This window comes from Mus musculus, chromosome 11, assembly GCF_000001635.26.
Source record: "Mus musculus strain C57BL/6J chromosome 11, GRCm38.p6 C57BL/6J".
In the NCBI taxonomy this organism is placed as follows: domain Eukaryota; kingdom Metazoa; phylum Chordata; class Mammalia; order Rodentia; family Muridae; genus Mus; species Mus musculus.
The window spans coordinates 116,186,478-116,204,321 of NC_000077.6; the positions used below are offsets into that span (position 1 = coordinate 116,186,478).

At 45.6% G+C, this 17,844-nt stretch overlaps 2 protein-coding genes across 5 annotated transcripts in view; one reads left to right on the forward strand and one right to left on the reverse strand.

The window, feature by feature from the left end:
• Acox1 (acyl-Coenzyme A oxidase 1, palmitoyl) overlaps window positions 1-12,568 on the reverse strand; it is a 27,163-nt gene extending 14,595 nt beyond the window's left edge. For 2 of the 4 annotated variants that reach the window (NM_001377522.1, NM_001377521.1), the window contains exons 1-3: window positions 12,119-12,302; window positions 11,745-11,904; window positions 2,938-3,098 (exon numbers count right to left, since the gene is read on the reverse strand). In NM_001377522.1, the coding sequence (NP_001364451.1) occupies window positions 2,938-3,098; window positions 11,745-11,904; window positions 12,119-12,227 (430 nt within the window). In that variant the 5' untranslated portion in view covers window positions 12,228-12,302. Of the gene's footprint in view, window positions 1-2,937; window positions 3,099-11,744; window positions 11,905-12,118 lie in introns of all 4 variants that reach the window. The other 2 variants (NM_001271898.1, NM_015729.3) reach the window with 2 other exon arrangements.
• The window catches only part of Ten1 (TEN1 telomerase capping complex subunit), a 16,464-nt gene continuing 10,997 nt past the window's right edge, over window positions 12,378-17,844 (forward strand). The window contains exon 1 of the mRNA NM_027107.1: window positions 12,378-12,506. The gene's annotated coding sequence lies outside the window, so the exon portion shown is untranslated. The remainder of the gene's footprint in view (window positions 12,507-17,844) is intronic.

Here is a 17,844-nt window from a genome sequence, read left to right on the forward strand (position 1 = left end):
GAGAATTCCAGGCCAGCCTGCTCCACATAATGAGTTCCAAGCTACTTAGAACCCTGTCTCAAAGCAAAACAAACAGCAAGGAGGGGCTAAAGAGATGAAGAGAGCACTTGTGATTTTGCCAAGACCTGAGCTCAGGTCTCAGTGCACACCAAGAACTAACCCAAGACTCCCCACTCCTGTAACTCCAGCTGCAGGGGATCTGCTATGCTTTTCTGACCTCTGAGGGTACCAATACATTTGTGATAATCGCGCACATATGCGCTCATGCGCGCGCACGCGCACACACACACACACACACACACACACAAAAGAATAAAAATAAACCCAGGTGTTTTTGTTTTATTTTTGAGACAGGGTTTCACCGTGTAACCCTGATCAGCCTGGAACTTACTACGTAGCCTCACAGAGATCTGTCTGCCTCAAAAAAAAAAAAAAGGTCTTTCCTTCAATGAAGTGATTCATTTCTGATAATAATAGACAAAAGGCATAACCTCAGATAATATATATGCTTATGAACACATGTCTGTGTATATATGTTTATGCTATGTTTATGAACACATGCCTGTGTATATATGTTTATGCTATGTTTATGAACACATGCCTGTGTATATATGTTTATGCACACTTGCCTGTGTATATATAGTTTTTTTTCCTTTCTCCACTGCAATGCTGGGGGTTGATCTGAGGCCTTCTGTGTGCTAGGCAACCACTGCTCTTATAAAGAATTTAGATTACAGCAGAAAAAAGGACTATTGATTCCGATCAGTGGCAGAGAGCTTGTCTAACAAGCATAAAGACTGGGTTCCATCCCAGCACCAAAGGAAAAAGACAGACAGACTGACAAAATAAGGCTGAGAAGATTACAATAACCCAAACCCAAGACACAAGTCTCATGGGAGCCTACAGGGTCCAGTCAGCTTGGAAGAACTCAGATTAGGATGGGGGACAGCAGTGAAGCCGCAATGCAGGAGGATTAAGACTCATGAGATCAACTTGGCTCTTTTTCAAGTTTGACGAAGAAAGGACCCTTCTTCAGTGAGAGGAGCCTGCCAGGGCTGTCCCCCAGGGCGGCAGCCATGTTACAGAAGCTTTACCTCCCTAGACGGGAAAGGGAAATGAGGGAAAAGACAGAGTCCCTATCAGTGGCAAGATCGGCAACTGATTGTCTGCATTGTGACCTGAAGAGACGAGACGCACAGCTGCTTCCCTCCCGCAGTGTTCCTCCAACACTAGGCCCGCAGAGCGTCTTCCTCAGCCCAGCCCTCTCCTTGCTTGGGACCAGGAACAGATCTGTCAAGATTTCCTGGTATGTCTGTCTGAAGGGACAGGAAGGCATAAAGGTAAAAGACAAACTTGACAGGGACCTGCCTTTTCCTTTAAGGGAAAGGATTGTGTTTTAACCAGTTCTTTATCAGGAAATACAGTCATATGTAAATTAACCAACAGATTTGACCTCTTAACCCGCAGGACAGAAAGAGGGTGGGAAAGAAGGCCAAAACTGAACAAATCACCGAGAAGCAAAACTTAACCCTCACCACTGCACCCTGACAGCGCCCTATAGACATGCAACTGAGCTGACCGATACAAGAACATGTCCCAAATTAGAAACAGGCAAACTTGTCCAGAGAAAGACCTATGAGTTCACTTTCTGATCTCAGCCAAGAGTTCAAGTCTTAAGTCTGTCCTCTCTCTAAACTTAAAGCAGAAACATTAGGCCAACAAGAGAAGACTAAAAAGACATATAAACTTCCTTACACTTCACACCTAAGGCCTCTTACGAAGGATGCGGGTCAGTACATCCAGAAAGGAAGACACAATATTACAGCACTCTCCCCTCGGGAGATGTTCTAGGCCTGTCCTTCCAGTGTTGGCATCCTGAATAAAGCCTTGGGTGTCTGTGATATAGCTCACACACACCATCTAACCCCTAAGCATCGCGCCAATCCCCTGGAGATTATAATGCAGATTTATTTGGCATCCTTGCCCCACACCCTGCGTGGTTCTCTGAGAGGATTGAACTTCGAAGTCCAGGTTCACTTGAAACTTGCAATCTTCCTGCAGCCTCCCAAAGTGCTGGGTTGTAAGACTGCTTTAGCATGTGCAACTCCCTTCTCTTCATGGTTCCTCCATCATGGCACTGAAGTATGAAGCAGGTCATCTCAAATGTAAAACACTCACACCTGCTGGGCACACGGTGCCAAGTTACCATTGCAGCACATGGAGGCCAAGGGAGGAAGACTGCATGTTCAAGCCAGCCCAGGCTAACAAGGCCAACCTTCTCTTAAACAACCAAAGCAAACAACAAAAGCTAAAATATGCACACTTACTGTGAGTTTTAGCTCTGAAAACAATCCTATTCCACACTGAGACTACAACTTTCTGAACACACCCAAGCACTTGGGAAGGGTTTAACCAAAAGCTACTGGCAGTAAAGGATCCACGGACACTCACGGAGGAACTGTACGACAAAACAGCCAGAGATAACCACAGGATTCGTTTTACAAACTTTGGAGCAGCTAGCAGGCAACGTAAGAGCAAGACAGTTCCCTGCTTTCACCGTGTCATTACAGCCGTGCTTCTGACGTCACCTCCAGACGCTGGTGAGGCATCAGAGGCACTTCCAACAATTACACACACCAGCATAGCTGGGTGCTCCACACCTCTAAACACCATCTCTCCAAGCTGCACAGCAGCTAACAGTAGGTATCTGTGAGAATGACAAGCTTTAAGGAGTGACACTGAAGATGCTCATCAGAGCCCTAGACCTATTTTATGAAGAAATAAACTCAGAAAGAGAAATTGGGTTTTGATGCCACAACTTAAAAAATAAAATCCCAAACACATAGCAGCAGGAGAAGAAAACATAATCCAACAGCAGGAGTCGCTTTTCTTGAACTCATTAAGTGGTCATCCCAGGTCCCTCAGATGTGGACTAACCGTGGCCCATCTCCGTCTGGGCGTAGGTGCCAATTATCTGGAGTTCTTGGGACGGGTGCATCCATTTCTCCTGCTGAGCAGTGGTGCCCTGATTCAGCAAGGTAGGGATAAACATGGAGTAATTGAGGCCAACAGGTTCCACAAAATTGACCATATGTAGTCTACAGGAGAGAAAAGAAAAATATCTCAGCCCAGCGCTGCAGACTGCGCTACACGCTCTCATCACTGTTAGGGTTAGCGTGCTTGTGTGTGTGTGTGTGTGTGTGGTGTGCGCGCGTGTGCGTGCAGTCTCGGCCTCCCGCTACAGACTGTGCGCTACACTTTCTCTCATCATCACTGTTAGGATTAGCGTGTGCGTGCGTGTGCCTGAGTGAGGGAGGGAGATGGAGAGAGACACGGGGAAGGAGGCATATGTGCACGGCACACGTGGGGGGCAGAGGACAGCTGTGTACAACAGCCCCCTTCCCACCTTTACCGTCCAGAAATCACACTGCATCCATCCGGCAAGCTCTGCGGTAAGCACCGTGAGCCACTTTGCTAGCCCCTAACCTCACATTCTCAACAAAATAAAATAAATTCTTGCCCCTCAGGATGAAGGATGGAAAACTGAAGATCTCTTCTATTAAATGAAATGTAGAATTTTCTACTTTACAAGCCAAGAGCCAAGAGCAAGCTCTCCTGTAATGTCTATTCTCACCTCAGGGCCAGACTCCTTTTGTTTCCTCCCTGGTGCTGGGGATGGCCCAGGCACCTCAGGAAGACCCTGACACAACCAACGACTGCTTGTTCTGTTTTTTAAAAAGAAGTCCTGTGTAAGTTCTACACTTATCTAAAACAGTGGACCCTGCGCCTCCTCTGGTCTGCCTGGCTGGCTGTTCTGAGTCAGCGCTGGGAGCCTTAGTGTTACTTTCAGGTTTAACTCGCTTTGAAGTTAAGGAACTCCACAAAATATTCTTTATAGAGCTGTTAAAAAACAACAAAGAATATCTATTTAAGGAAAGAAAATTCTTATGAGCCAGGGTCTCACTCCCTAACTCTGGCTGCCACAGAATGTTATTTGAGGCCCAGTGCAGTCTCCCACTCCCAAGATTCATACTCATCCATCATGCCGGAAGTGCTAGGACTACACCCACCCACCGCCAGGTCACCGAGGCAAGTGCCCTGAGGAATAAGTGCGTATTCAGGGCAGGATCACTATCTGTAAAGGTCTCCAGGATATCTAATGTGAGCATTAAAAGTCACCAGCAAGCACTGCTTCAAATTAAGGAAAGTGTACATGATCTAGCCCTTGACTGCCTTTTCCGAAAACAGCACACATGAAAGCTGAAGACACAAACTAATCTCACCGGTCACCCTGCTTCCTACAGGCTCCTTGTGCACCAAAAGAATTTGAAGTACAAATGATGTGTCGGCTAAGTGACTTTGAAAACTTCTCGCCTGGTGGTGGCTCACGCCTTTAATCCCAGCACTCGGGAGGCAGAGGCAGGTGAATTTCTGAGTTCGAGGCCAGCCTGGTCTACAGAGTGAGTTCCAGGACAGCCAGGGCTACACAGAGAAACCCTGTCTCAAAGAAAGAAAGAAAAAAAAAAAAAAAAAGAAAGAAAACTTCTCACCCAGGAGATCTTGGGCTTCACAAGGAGCAGAGCAAGGACTATGTAGGTAGGAAGGGAAGACTCACTCCACGGAGCCCATCACCTTAAAGCAGCAACAGCAACCACAGCTACTGCCTACTATTCCATTTCAGAAATCAACAGCACACAAGGCAGCCTTGGCCTCTTCTGCTCTCCACTGACCGCAGCCACTCTGAGACACCCAGGCTGAGACCGGTGTTGCCAATCAACACAAATGAGCTCCTGCAACTCCAGTGCCTATGTATGAGAGACAGCGACTTGTGCCTAAATAATAAAGTGCCTTTTGTCTTGGATTTCTGTAACATCATATTCATCACCAGGTATTTTAAACTGTGTGGAGCTGGAACGGAACATGCTTAGAACCTCAGGAAACAGCAGGGCGCTGAGGCAGGAGGATCTTGAGTCTGAAGACAGCCTGGGCTACAAAGCAAAAACCAGATAGGAAATCGGAAGAGACAGGAATATAAAGGGAGAGGGGAAGCTAAGCACCAACAGCCTGATGAGAAGGACAGACAGACAGACACGTACATCAGCTCCAGGGTAAGACCAGAGCAGTGTCCTAAGGTGTCTGAGTCTCACTAAAACCACTGCCATTCACACACTTTCTCCCCATCCCCTCATGGGGATGGATGGATAGATGGAAGGAAAGAGAAAACACAGGAAGTTCTGAGAAATAAGGTATAATTGCCAGAAATGGTGAATCTATAACGCACCCACATTTCCATGAAGGAACTGAAAAGGCTGAGCAATTCAATAAAATACTCTGAAAACTGGAAAATGTGATAAGGATTTTAACTCAAAAGCTCCTATGCAAAATGAGAGGAGCTGGGCGTGGCGGCATAGGCTAGGAGCCCAGCACTCAGAAGGTGGAGGCAGGCAGACATCTCAAGAGTCCAAAGGCAGCATAGTCTACATAGTGAGCTCTCAGCTAGGCAGGTCTACAACAAGGAGGAGGAGACAGAGCAGACACATAGGCTATTGATTTTCTTTTTCTTTTTTAAAGATTTATTTATTTATTATAAAAGTACACTGTAACTGTCTTCAGACACTCCAGAAGAGGCCGTCAGATCTCCTTACAGATGGTTGTGAGCCACCATGTGGTTGCTGGGATTTGAACTCAGGACCTTCGGAAGAGCAGTCGGTGCTCTTAACCACTGAGCCATCTCTCCAGCCCTGTTTTTCTTTTTTAATTAAATTTTTTGTTGTTTCTCCCTTCCCTAAACCACATGAAATTTAGCTTTAGAAGAGACTGAGCTAGAAGTGGTAGTGTACACCTGAGAATGCAAACTGCTAGAGCTGGAATGGGAGGAAGTGAATGCTGACGATACCTAGGGAGATGCTGGGGCACACTGGGCCAGGGTGTGTCTCTGGACCAGCAAAGAGATAAATGCTGGCAGGATCTTGGTATTGTTATTTCTTTTTTTTTAAAGATTTATTCATTCATTCATTCATTCATTTATTTATTTATTATATATAAGTACACTGTAGCTGTCTTCAGACACACCAAGAGAGGGCATCAGATAGCATTACAGATGGTTGTGAGCCACCATGTGGTTGCTGGGATTGAACTCAGGACCTCTGGAAGAGCAGTCAGTGCTCTTAACCACTGAGCCATCTCTCCAGACCTGTATTGTTATTTCTATGGACTATCAATGGCCTTTTTTGTTTGTTTTGGTTTTTTGGAGACAGATTTTCTCTGTGTAGCCTTGGCTATCCCAGAACTCACTTTGTAGACCAGGCTGGCCTCGAACTCAGAAATCCACCTGCCTCTGTCTCCCAAGTGCTGGGATTAAAGCCACTACTGCCTGGCTTTTTTTTTTCCCTAAAGAATGATTTTTTTTGTATATAAGGGCACTATAGCTGTTTTTAGATACACCAGAAGGTTGTGAGCCACCCCATGGTTGCTGGGAATTGAACTGAGGATCTCTGAAAGAGCCAGTCAATGCTCTTAACTGCTGAGCCATCTCTCCAGCTGGTCTCATATTTTATAAATATTAATTCTTCCTCATTAGTCTGAGGCAATACAACATTGTATCTGATTGGCTATAATAAAGAGTTGACAGCCGGGGCTGGTGAGATGGCTCAGTGGATAAGAGCACCTGACTGCTCTTCTGAAGGTCCGGAGTTCAAATCCCAGCTACAGTGTACTTACATATAATAAATAAATAAATCTTTAAAAAAAAAAAAAGAATGTTTAAAAAAAAAAAGAGTTGACAGCCAATATCTGGGCAAGAAGTGGAGGGCAGAACTTAGTGGGGGGGAGGGTTAGGAGGTAGGGGAAGGGGAGGGATGCTGGGAGAAGAGATACAAAGGACAAAGGGAACAAGACTGACGTCAGCAGTGTAGCAGAGAGGTGCAGAACTAGCCACATGACTGACAGGTCATGGCCAAGATAGTCAGGTTAAGTTTACAGTAGCTGGGAGACTGCCCTAAAGGTCAAAGCTTTAACCTATGTGAAAAGTCTCCACATCTTATTTATACCTCTGAAGGATTTAAGAAAGTCCCACTATAGGGAGACCCTGTCCTCAACAAAAGAAAAGAAAAGAAAAGAAAAGAAAAGAAAAGAAAAGAAGGGGGCTGAAGAGGTGGCTCAGCCTTAAGAGCACTGACTGCTCTTCTAAAAGTTCGGATTTCAATTCCCAGCACCCAAATGGTGGCTCACAACCATCTGTAATGGGATTTGATGCCCTCTTCTAGTGTGTCTGAAGACAGCAATTGTATACTCAAATAAGTAAAATAAATAAATCTAAAAAAAGAAAGAGCTGGGCGTGGTGGTGCATGCCTTTAATCCCAGCACTCGGGAGGCAGAGGCAGGCGGATTTCTGAGTTTGAGGCCAGCCTGGTCTACAAAGTGAGTTCCAGGACAGCCAGGGTGATACAGAGAAACCCTGTCTCGAAAAACAAAAAAAAAAACAAAAAAAAGAAAGAAAGAAAGAAACCAGATTTAATTAATTATCATAAGGACTGGGGCTAGTCTCCAGGACCTTATCAACTGATATGTCCCTTAACCAGCCTCAATGAATCAGTTTTAAAAGCCCAAGGAGTCTACAAAAAAACCCAACCGACCCTTGTTGGAACTTGAGAGCAAGCAGAACAGTCATAAGCAATCAATAAGCCAAGACAGGAGTTCAAGGATAACGGGAGCTACAGTTAAGACCTGTCTGTGAATCAGGTGATGGAGACTCTCAACTGTTAAACGCACTGGCTGCTCTTCCAGAAGACCTAGCTTCAGCTCCTAGTACTCACAGGGTAGTTCACAACCTTTTATAACTCCACTGCCAGGGGATCCCACACTGCTTTTAACCCCCTCTGGCACCAGGCAAGACAGTAGAATATAAACAAACATGCATGCAAACATCTACTTTCATCAAATATTTTTTAAAAATCAATTTTATAAAAACAACACATTAAAAAAAAAAGAAAAAAAAAGATGACAAACCTCAAACAAAACATAAGAGACCCAGTCTTAATTAATGTTTTTGCAGAGAACCTGGGTTCAATTCCCAGGACCCACATGACAGCTCACAACTGTCCGTAACTCCAGTTCCAGAAGATCAGACACCCTCACACAGACATACATGCAGGCAAAGTACCAATGTGCATAGAATATAGATAAATAGATTTAAAAAATAAGAAGCCTTATCTGGAGGAGGAGGAGGAAGAGGAAGAAGAGGAGGAGGAAGAAGAAGCCGCAGCCGCAGCCGCAGCCGCAGCCGCAGTCGCAGCCGCAGCCACAGCTGGGCAGTGGTGATGCACACCTTCCAGGCAGATCTCCAAGTTTGTGGCCAGCCTGATCTACCTAGTCAGAGCTACACAGAAAAACCCAGTCTCAAAAAACAAAAGCAAACAGATGGGAGGGGGGTTAGTAATAAACACATAACAAAGATAACAGTGAATGCCCTAAATTCCTGGAAATTCCCCTGCCTCAGTAATTCTAGTCCTCGGCCCTCATTGAGCATGCCCACTGTACTTAACAATGAATGGTAAGGGTTTTTTTTTTCCCCCTAAATGCTTATTACTAGTTGAAAAGTAAGCCATCTCCAGCAAGTGACAGGAAACGGGGTAGGGGGCTGGAGAGATGGCTCACTGGTTAAGAACATGTATTGTTCTCTCAGAGGACCAGCGTTCAACCCCCAGTGCCCTCATCAGGCAGCTTGTAACTCCAGCTCCAAGGACTGCCCCATCCCTGGGCACATGCACACATACAGGCACACACACATGTACATGTAAATAAACAATAAAAATAAATAAAAAAAGATACTGGGCAAGAAAGAAGAATGGTTCGAGAAACAGGAGAGACTTGACAGCAGTCACTACCAAGACTAACCACCAGTCTGCTCCTTCAACTTAAACAGACTTCCCGTCACATCCCGGGAACACTTCCTGTTTCAAAGGGCACTGAAACTTATCGCTAGTATTTCATGTTTCCCATGAGGCATGGTCCACAGGAAGGACTTTGTTCTAGGTCTCTGTGACCTCACCTGAGTCTGGCTGCTTGTCGTGCAGTTACAAAGGTTATAAAATATGCTGTATCATCCACTCTACCAAACAACAGCACTCCTCCATGTTGCCCTGAGAAGGTATTGAATTTCAACAGCTTCTGTTTGTGAACCCAGCTCAGTCCGTTTGCTAACACTTCCCTCGGACTTACCCAAGTCCCATAGATTACAAGCTCTAGAAACAAAAGCAAGTATGTGGAGGTTGGCTAGTCTTCTGCTTTGCTACCAAAACTAACCACGAATAAGTAACTATAAATGTAGCTAGGACAGTCCTCAAACTGGATATACATAAGGATGACTCTGACCTGGCTCCACCTCCCATGTGCATAGATTACAAGCACAAGTAAACTAGTATTTCTGATTAGTAAGATCTACTGGAGTTCTGAGGAAGGCCTAAGGAGCAAAGCAAACCATTTCATTGTCACAGTAATGGGTGAATTAAGAAACAGACTCTGGCCGGGCCATGGTAGCACACGCCTTTAATCCCAGCACTCGGGAGGCAGAGGCAGGCAGATTTCTGAGTTCGAGGCCAGCCTGGTCTACAAAGTGAGTTCCAGGACAGCCAGGGCTATACAGAGAAACCCTGTCTCAAAAAATCTAAAAAAAAAAAAAAAAAAACCAGACTCTGAATGCATTGCATCTGTAACTCAAAGGAAAAAGAAGTAACCATTACCACATGAGGGCAGGACTTGTAATATTTATATTAGTTCTTGAAAACATATTCTTAATAACATTTAAGCTTTTCAAGCCAGCTAGGGTGGCTTACATCTGTAACCCCAGCAATAAAGAGGCTGGGGCAGAAAGAATATTTGGGGTTGGAGCCAGCCTGGACTACATAGTGACATAGAGATTAACCTATCTCAAAAGACAAAGCCAAACTTCAAAAGAAAACAGAAACAAAATTTTGTTGTTGTTGCTAAGGTGTCGCAGATTTCATCCAGGATCTGGAACATGCTAGGCAAAAGTGAGTGTTCTCCTGGTCTCAACTTTACAGATGGTTGTGAGCCACCATGTGGTTGCTAGGAATTGAACTTAGGACCTCGGGAAGAGCAGCCAGTGCTCTTAACAGATGACTGACCCCTGCTACTATTTATTTATTTATTTATTTATTTATTTATAAATGCTGGGGACTAAACCTAGTTAGCTGTGCATGGTAGGTAAGGGCTCTATACTGTCGAGGTGTATCTCCAGCCTCCCAGTTTTATCTTTATTAATGAACACGCTGACGAGTTCCTCTATTATGTAAAAACCCAACAGAAGTTTTAAAGGAAATAAAGGAGAAGCAGCAGAGCCACCGCAAGCAAAACACCTTGTGCGAGGATGACTTTGAGGCTAAAGGGGAAGGGGGACCTTTATATGTAATTTTTAAAAGTCCTTTTTAGTGACTTATTTATTCCATATGCATTGGTGTTTTGCCTGTATGTACGCCTATGTAGGGGTGTCAGATAACCTGGAACTGGAGTTACAATCAGTTGTGATGGTGCTGGGAATTGAACCTGGGTCCCCTGAAGATCAGACGGTGTTCTTAACCACTGAGCCATGTCTCCAGCCCCCTTATGTATAACAGAAAAGCAAAGTGCAACAGATGAGCGTCTGAGAAAAAGCGGCTTTCCTCAACCGCAGACTAAAGCGGGTTTTCCCGACCGGCCAGCCAGTAGGAAACGCCAGCATTCCATCCGACAATGCGACGTTCTTAGAATGTGGTTCTGAGAATATCGGATTCATTCTGAGGTCTGACAGGTTCTCCACGGACTCTCACACTTTCTATTACTTTATACTCAAACTACCCATTACATAAAAACAGAATCTGATAGTGTTCCAAAATAGTTCAATGTCTGGTCTTGCAATACAGTTCCTCAGAAAATCAGTAGGCGGATTTCGCCACCCCCTCTCTGTTTTGTCTTCAGTGCTGAGACTCAAACCCACAGCCTTGAGACACTAGGCAATCTGTGTTCCACTGCGCCACACCTTTGGTATCGGGAAGCTTTCTTACAAAGTGAAGGTTCACTTTGCACTTAAAGAACTTTCATAGGGATGTTTGGAACAAAAAGCTTTTTTATTATTTGCCTCTCTGTCTCCCCCATCCCCCCAGCGGGCTTCACTAGTGTTTGCCCGGCCTTCTGGCCCACCCTCTCCCACAGTTTCGCCATGTAACCCTGGCTGACGAACAGGAACTAGCTCTGCAGACCAGGCTGGTCTCAAAATCAGAGATCAGCCTGCCTCTGCCTCTGCCTCCTCCGAAGTGCTGAGATTAAAGGCATGGGTCACCGTGGCCCAGTTCAAAAGAACTTTATAAATTAAAGTTTCATCTTATTGTGTGTGGGGGTACAACAGCCACCTCTAGCAAATGGTCAGAGGACAATCTAAGGGAGGTGACTCTCTTTCTACAAATTGAAATTAGATGATTAGGCCAGGTAGCCACCTCACCATCCCTTAAAGTTTGTTAAAATTAAAAAAAAAAACAATTTTGGGCACAACCGTTCATTATTAGCATTTTTACAACTATGCTATGCTATCCTACTAAAAGATCTAGATGCAAAAGTAATATTATTTTTCACACATAAAATTGAATCATGAAGTATTCAATTTAAGCCTTTAAACGACATGCGCGGTAAGAAGACCTCCCCAGACTGCAGCTGTAGTTTGGGCATACACTAATGTGCTAAGATACACCTACTTTTTAAACCACATGATTTCTTCAGGGTCTGCGATGCCAAATTCCCTCATCTTCTTCACCATGGTGGCACTCTTCTTAACAGCCACCTCGTAACGCTGGCTTCGAGTGAGGAAGTTATAGTCCTCATGTTGGAAGTCTGGATCGTTCAGAATCAAGTTCTCTGAAAGAGGGTTAAATGACATCAAGAGAAACAGGTACTCACCCTCCCTGACTCCCATCAGATTAGAACAGAGGACGTTCCCCTCCTAATCCTGACACCGGACGCCCATCGAAGTAGGGGTCCCCGCTTCCCCTCAACTCCAGAGGCCCCAAATCCTCATTCACGGGGGTCTTTCGCCTGGTTCGGTATAAGAGGCCCGGCCCTCCAGGCTCACCGATTTCTCGACGGCGCCGGGTGTTCTCCGGACTACCATCCAAGATGTGCGTGATTAACTCTGGATTGAAGGTGGCGGCGGCCCGCTCCTTGCGCAGATCGGGATTCATGACGGAGACCAGTGCTGGGGGCAGAGGAGGTGGCGACAGAAGTGACAGGCACCAAAGCGATGACAACCTGTCTCCGCAGCTCAGGCGCCGACCAGGCCCTATGAGCGGAGCGAGACAGCCCTCGGCCCCGCCCCCTCGAGCCGTCCCCGCCCCGTCCCCGCCGCCACTCCTCACGTGACCGGCTGCAATCCCCGACGCTGGTACCGCCCGCCGGACGGACGAATCCCCTGCTGCGGGCCAGGGGAGGTCCCCGAGCGGCTCCTCGCCAAGGAAAGCAAGGTAAAAGGTCAAGGGACCGCAGTGGCACTGGAAAGGGAGTGGGGCTCTTCCCGGACCTCACGTCTCCAGGTTCACGTGATCTTTCCGGGAGGAAAAGAGCCCTGGAGACGCGCGCAACCGATTGGCCAGGGCCTTGAGGGGCGGGATTGCGCCTGCGCTGTGGGACTCACCTCCTTTCAGGCTAGGGCGGTGGGTGTGTGTGTGTGTGGGGGGGGGGTCCTCTCACCACAGTGTCCCCGGAAACCAGAAGGGAATGGGTGTCAAGGGTCTCGGGCGGGGTGAGGAGGCTAATAGAGGAAAGCTGTTGATTTTACTGGAACCCAAACAAATTGGAGCGAAAGGGTAACAGGACAAAGGTTACGTTCGGGAGACGGTTCATTGTCGTTGGCTAAAAATATTGCCGACTTGACTGACGTTAGAGACTTGGGATGCAAGGACCTGGTCCTGCGGAGCTTCCGGGTTTATGCACTGGGCCTGGATTTAAAGCGAGAGGGAACAGGTCCAGTTTCTCTACATTTTATAGCCCAAGTCTTTTCCCACCTAAACCGGCAGGGCAGGTCCTAGAAATTTTGAAATCTAGACTTTACTTTGCCATATCATTATCGTCATCGAAGATGTACCTACGCCTAAGAAGTTCTAGCGTAGGATTTATAACAAAGAGTTCCTGAGCCTCAAAGACAGCCAGTTTTCACCAGTTTGTTTTTTAATTCTTCCTTAAAAATTGCTAAGTAGTAGGCTGGAGATGTCGAGCATGCACTAAAGCCAAAATATAATCTCAAAGCACAGCATAAACTGGGCACCGTGGCACACACAGGCTTGCAACTTCAAGTGGAGGTCTGAGGATCACGAAGTCCAAGATCATTATCAGCTATATAGAATCGGACTGAAGGCAGCCTGGGCTGTGTAATGCCTTGTTTCAAAAAGCCTTTAAGTGCTAAGTAAAATGCACTCTTTCTTCATTTGATTTCATGCCACCAAAAAGAACTACGCCGGTAGTGGCGCACGCCTTTAATCCCAGCACTGGGGAGGCAGAGGCAGGTGGATTTCTGAGTTCGAGGCCAGCCTGGTCTACAAAGTGAGTTCCAGGACAGCCAGGGCTACACAGAGAAACCCTGTCTCGAAAAAAAAAAAAAAAAAAAAAAAAGAACTACATTTCTTCATTACCTCTCTAACTTGCCCTTGTAACAACATATGTAAGACCCTTTTACAGTAACGGTGCTGAGAATGGGTTAAACGAATGAAGGCTTTAGCCTGAATGCAAAGTTAATGGAGCCCCCAAAATTCAATATTTTAATGCACTTTCTTTTCTTTTTTCTTTTCTTTTCTTTTTTGTTTGTTTGTTTGTTTGTTTGTTTTGTTTGTTTTTCGAGACAGGGTTTCTCTGTATAGCCCTGGCTGTCCTGGAACTCACTTTGTAGACCAGGCTGGCCTCGAACTCAGAAATCTGCCTGCCTCTGCCTCCCGAGTGCTGGGATTAAAGGTGTGCGCCACCACGCCCGGCACACTTTTTTTTCTTGATGCAGGAGATAGACCTCTCAGCTACATCCTCAGCTCCACAAAATTTAAAAGTTTAAAAGGGAAAAGAAGAAAAATTCTGAGAAGTTAAATAAAGACTATATCATTGTTGTTGCTTGTACCTTTGGCTCTGGCTCCATATACCTGAGCAAGGTTCTGTTACTGAGGATATTTTCAAGGACACTTAGGCACTGATATCTTGTTTAGTTGGGTTCTTGTGAATTTTATTCCTCTTAGCAGAAGCTTGGATCCCAAATACAATTAACAAGTTATTGATGAGATAAAAACCAAGGCTATTGCTTACTGAGGTAAAGGGAAAAGACTACATGGCAAACCTTTGGCAGTATCTCAGAGAGGGAAAGGTATGGTCAGATTTATCAACAATTGGAAGTTTGACCTGGCCTGTTGGCATAGGCCTGGAACATCAGCTACTCAGGAGGCTGAGGCAGGAAGATCACAAGTTCAAGACCAGCCTGGGTTGTAGAGAACTGTTAGTTTGGTTTAAGGCAGCACTTTGAACCATGAGTTTTAATTATAGCTGCATAAGAATGGCAGTACAGGTTGGGTGGGGTGGAGATTCCTTCAGTCCTCCCACTCAGAGGCAGAGGCAGAGGCAGGTGGATCTCTATGAGTTCTGTGCCATCCTGGTCTACATAGTGAGTTCCAAGCCAGTCAAAGCTATGTATTGAGGCCCTGTCTCAAAATAATAACAACAACAGAAACCAGCAAAAACAACAAAAGAATCAGTACAAAATTGGAAATGGCAAGGTGAGGGGATTCAGATAGCCTCTGAGAGTGGACTGACAGTTAATATTGAAGCCATTAACCTGGGTGGACAGTCCAAGCAGAGCTAGCTCCGCCTGCTGATAAAGGCAGATGCTGGCAGATTAACATTCATGAGGGTAGTGAGGTATGGCATGAGCTCAGTGCCCAGCAAGCGTAGGATGGCTGTCTTGATTTTTATTCTCTTCATGGATGTTTATCCATTCATAGTTAATAATGCCCCAAAACTGGTAGGCATGGGCTGGAGAGATGGCTCAGTGGTTAAACACACTTGACTGCTCTTCCAGGGGACTTGGGTTCAGTTTCCAGCCCCTACATGACAGCTCACAACTGTCTGTAACTACAGGTCCAGGGGATCTGACACCCTCACACAGACATACATAGGCAAAATACCAATGCATGTAGAACAAGAATAAATTATTTAAAAAAACAAAAACCTGGTAGGCGCAAAGAACACAGTCATCAGAGAGCCCTGCCCTCATGGGGATGATAATGGGGTGAGCAGAGTCACACTGTTTGAAATCTGATTACTCAGTACACTGCAGTGAATGAGATAAATCAGTGTTGGGGTACAGGCTGGGCAGGGCAATAGATAGAGGAGAAAGACCCAGGGTCAGAGACATAAATATCTGATATAAAAGGGGATCTAGAAGAGGAGTCATGGAAGTCTGGAAAACAACAAGCTGTTCACATTGGGCTGCTGAGATGGCTCAGTAGATAAAGGCACTTGCTTCCTGGCATGCAAGTCCACAGGCCTGAGGTCAGTCCCAGAACCCACATAAAGGTTGGTTTATTTGTTTGTTTTTAAGATTTATTTATTCTATGTCCGTGACCACATTGTGGTTCTTCTCCGACACACCAGAGCAGGGCATCAGATCCCATCACAGATGGTTGTGAGCCACCACATGGTTGCTGGGAATTGAACTCAGGGCCTCTGGAAGAGCAGCTAGCTCTTAATCTCTGAGCCAGCTCTGCAGCCCCACATAAAGGTTTTGAAACAAGAGAAGCGGCTCCACACGGCTGTCTTCTGACCTCCACTTGTGTGCTCTGACACGCGTGTGCATGTGTATACACCAATAGTAAATGCCCTTTCTCTTTTTCAAAAAGACTGTTGTCAGGCAGCAGAGGCAGGGTGATCTCTGTAAGTCTGAGGCCAGCCTGGTTTACTACATAATGTTGTGAGTTAGAAGCCACATAGAGCTACATGGCTGTTTGTTTGTTTGGGTTTTTTTGTAGCAGGGTTTCTCTGTGTAGCTCTGGCTGTCCTGGAACTCATTCTGTGTACCGGGCTGGCCTCAAAGTCAGAGATTCGTCTGCCTCTACCTCTGCCTCTGCCTCCCAAGTGCTGGGATTAAGGCATGTGCCACCCAACTCCCACCTGCCACATGTTTTTGTCTAAAACTAGACAAATAAAACCTGTTTGAGTATCAGGAAAGGCTCAGGTACAAGTCCTGAGTCTGTGAGTCAGAAGGAGACAAAATAAAGGCTGACACTAGGCAACTTCCCACCCAGTGTGGCACCTTGAACCAATCTAAGACTGACTTCTGTTGATTATAGAGAGAGGTGACTTTTATACCATTTATAGGGAGTTCTGTAGTCTGACCACCAATTATGGATTTTTTTATTTTTGGTGGATCTCAGTAAGAGAATAAAGAAGCAATCCACCTTTCACCCAGTTTCTCTAGTTATCGTTGCTTTATCTGTCACCTGGAGGTCAGCCTTATTTATTCACTCCCTGCTTTGGAGCTGTTTAAGGAAACTTTGTGTAAGTCTTCCTTTATTTACCAATATGTACAAATTTCCTACAAATAAGGACATTTACAGAATGACTACGGTTAAGATAACTTAATGTTGATGGAGATAATGTTGATGAAGATAACTTAATGTTGATGCAGGCTACCGTCTAATCTACTTTTCTTTTCATGGCTTTACTGTTGAGTGATTCTGTCCTTTATGAAATGTCTTAGTCTGAACCTAATCTAGCATCAGAAGTGATATTATGTTACCTGCCCTGAACTGTTGCAACAGAAAGCCACAGAGTGACCTAAATGACAGACATTTACTGGCCCATTTCTAAAAGCGGGAAATCTGGGGTCAAAGGTCCACAGAGCTTCATGTAATAGTGCATACTATCAATGCAAGCATTGAGAAGCTGATCTGTGTGGGAGGAAGAAAGTTAGAAGCCAGGTGGGACCCCAGAGTGAAACCCAGTCTTTAAAGGAAAATGTTCAAGGGCCGCAGAGATGGCTCAGCCAGGGTTAGAAGCACTTGTTGCTCTTGCAGAGGACCTGAGTTCAGTTCCCAGCACCCACATCAGGTGACTCACAACTGCCCAGAAATCCAGTCCAAGGAAACTGACACCCTCTTCTGGCCTCCACAGGCATGCCGCTTTTCCAGAGGACCTGGGTTGGATTTCCAGTACCCACATGGGAGCTCACATGTTCCAGGGGGTCCTTTTACCATCTCCTGGCTCCTCGGGCCTTTGCTCATAGAAACACAGGCAGCCAAACACTCATATACATAAAATCACAATCAAAAGCATCTCTATGGAAGAGGTGAGCAGACATAGAGACCATCTTGCTCACAAAGATTGAATACATACGTGCATTCTTTTGTTTTATTTTCTGAGACATGGTCTTTCTGTGTGCTTATGGCTGGTCTAGAACTTCTCTGGTAATCCAGGCTGGCCTCGAACTCAGAGATTCACTTGCCTCTGCCTCCCAAGTGCTAGGATCAAAGGTGTGCATCACCATGGCCCAGCTAACACGTACTACTTTACAGACCTCTGCTTTATGAACTCGATGGAGAACAGAGACTGCAGTGGGACAGTGCTTTTTCTCTGTAGCTTGTCCTTACGTCTAATGTATACGGGTCGGTGTGAGATGCAGGCTGTACATTAACATGGGAACTCATAATCTATATAAAAAACCCTTTCACTTTCAAAGGCCTTCCTACTGGGTCTAGTGTTACGTTTTATAAAAAAGAAGGGGGCTGGTGAGATGGCTCAGTGGGCAAGAGCACCCGACTGCTCTTCTGAAGG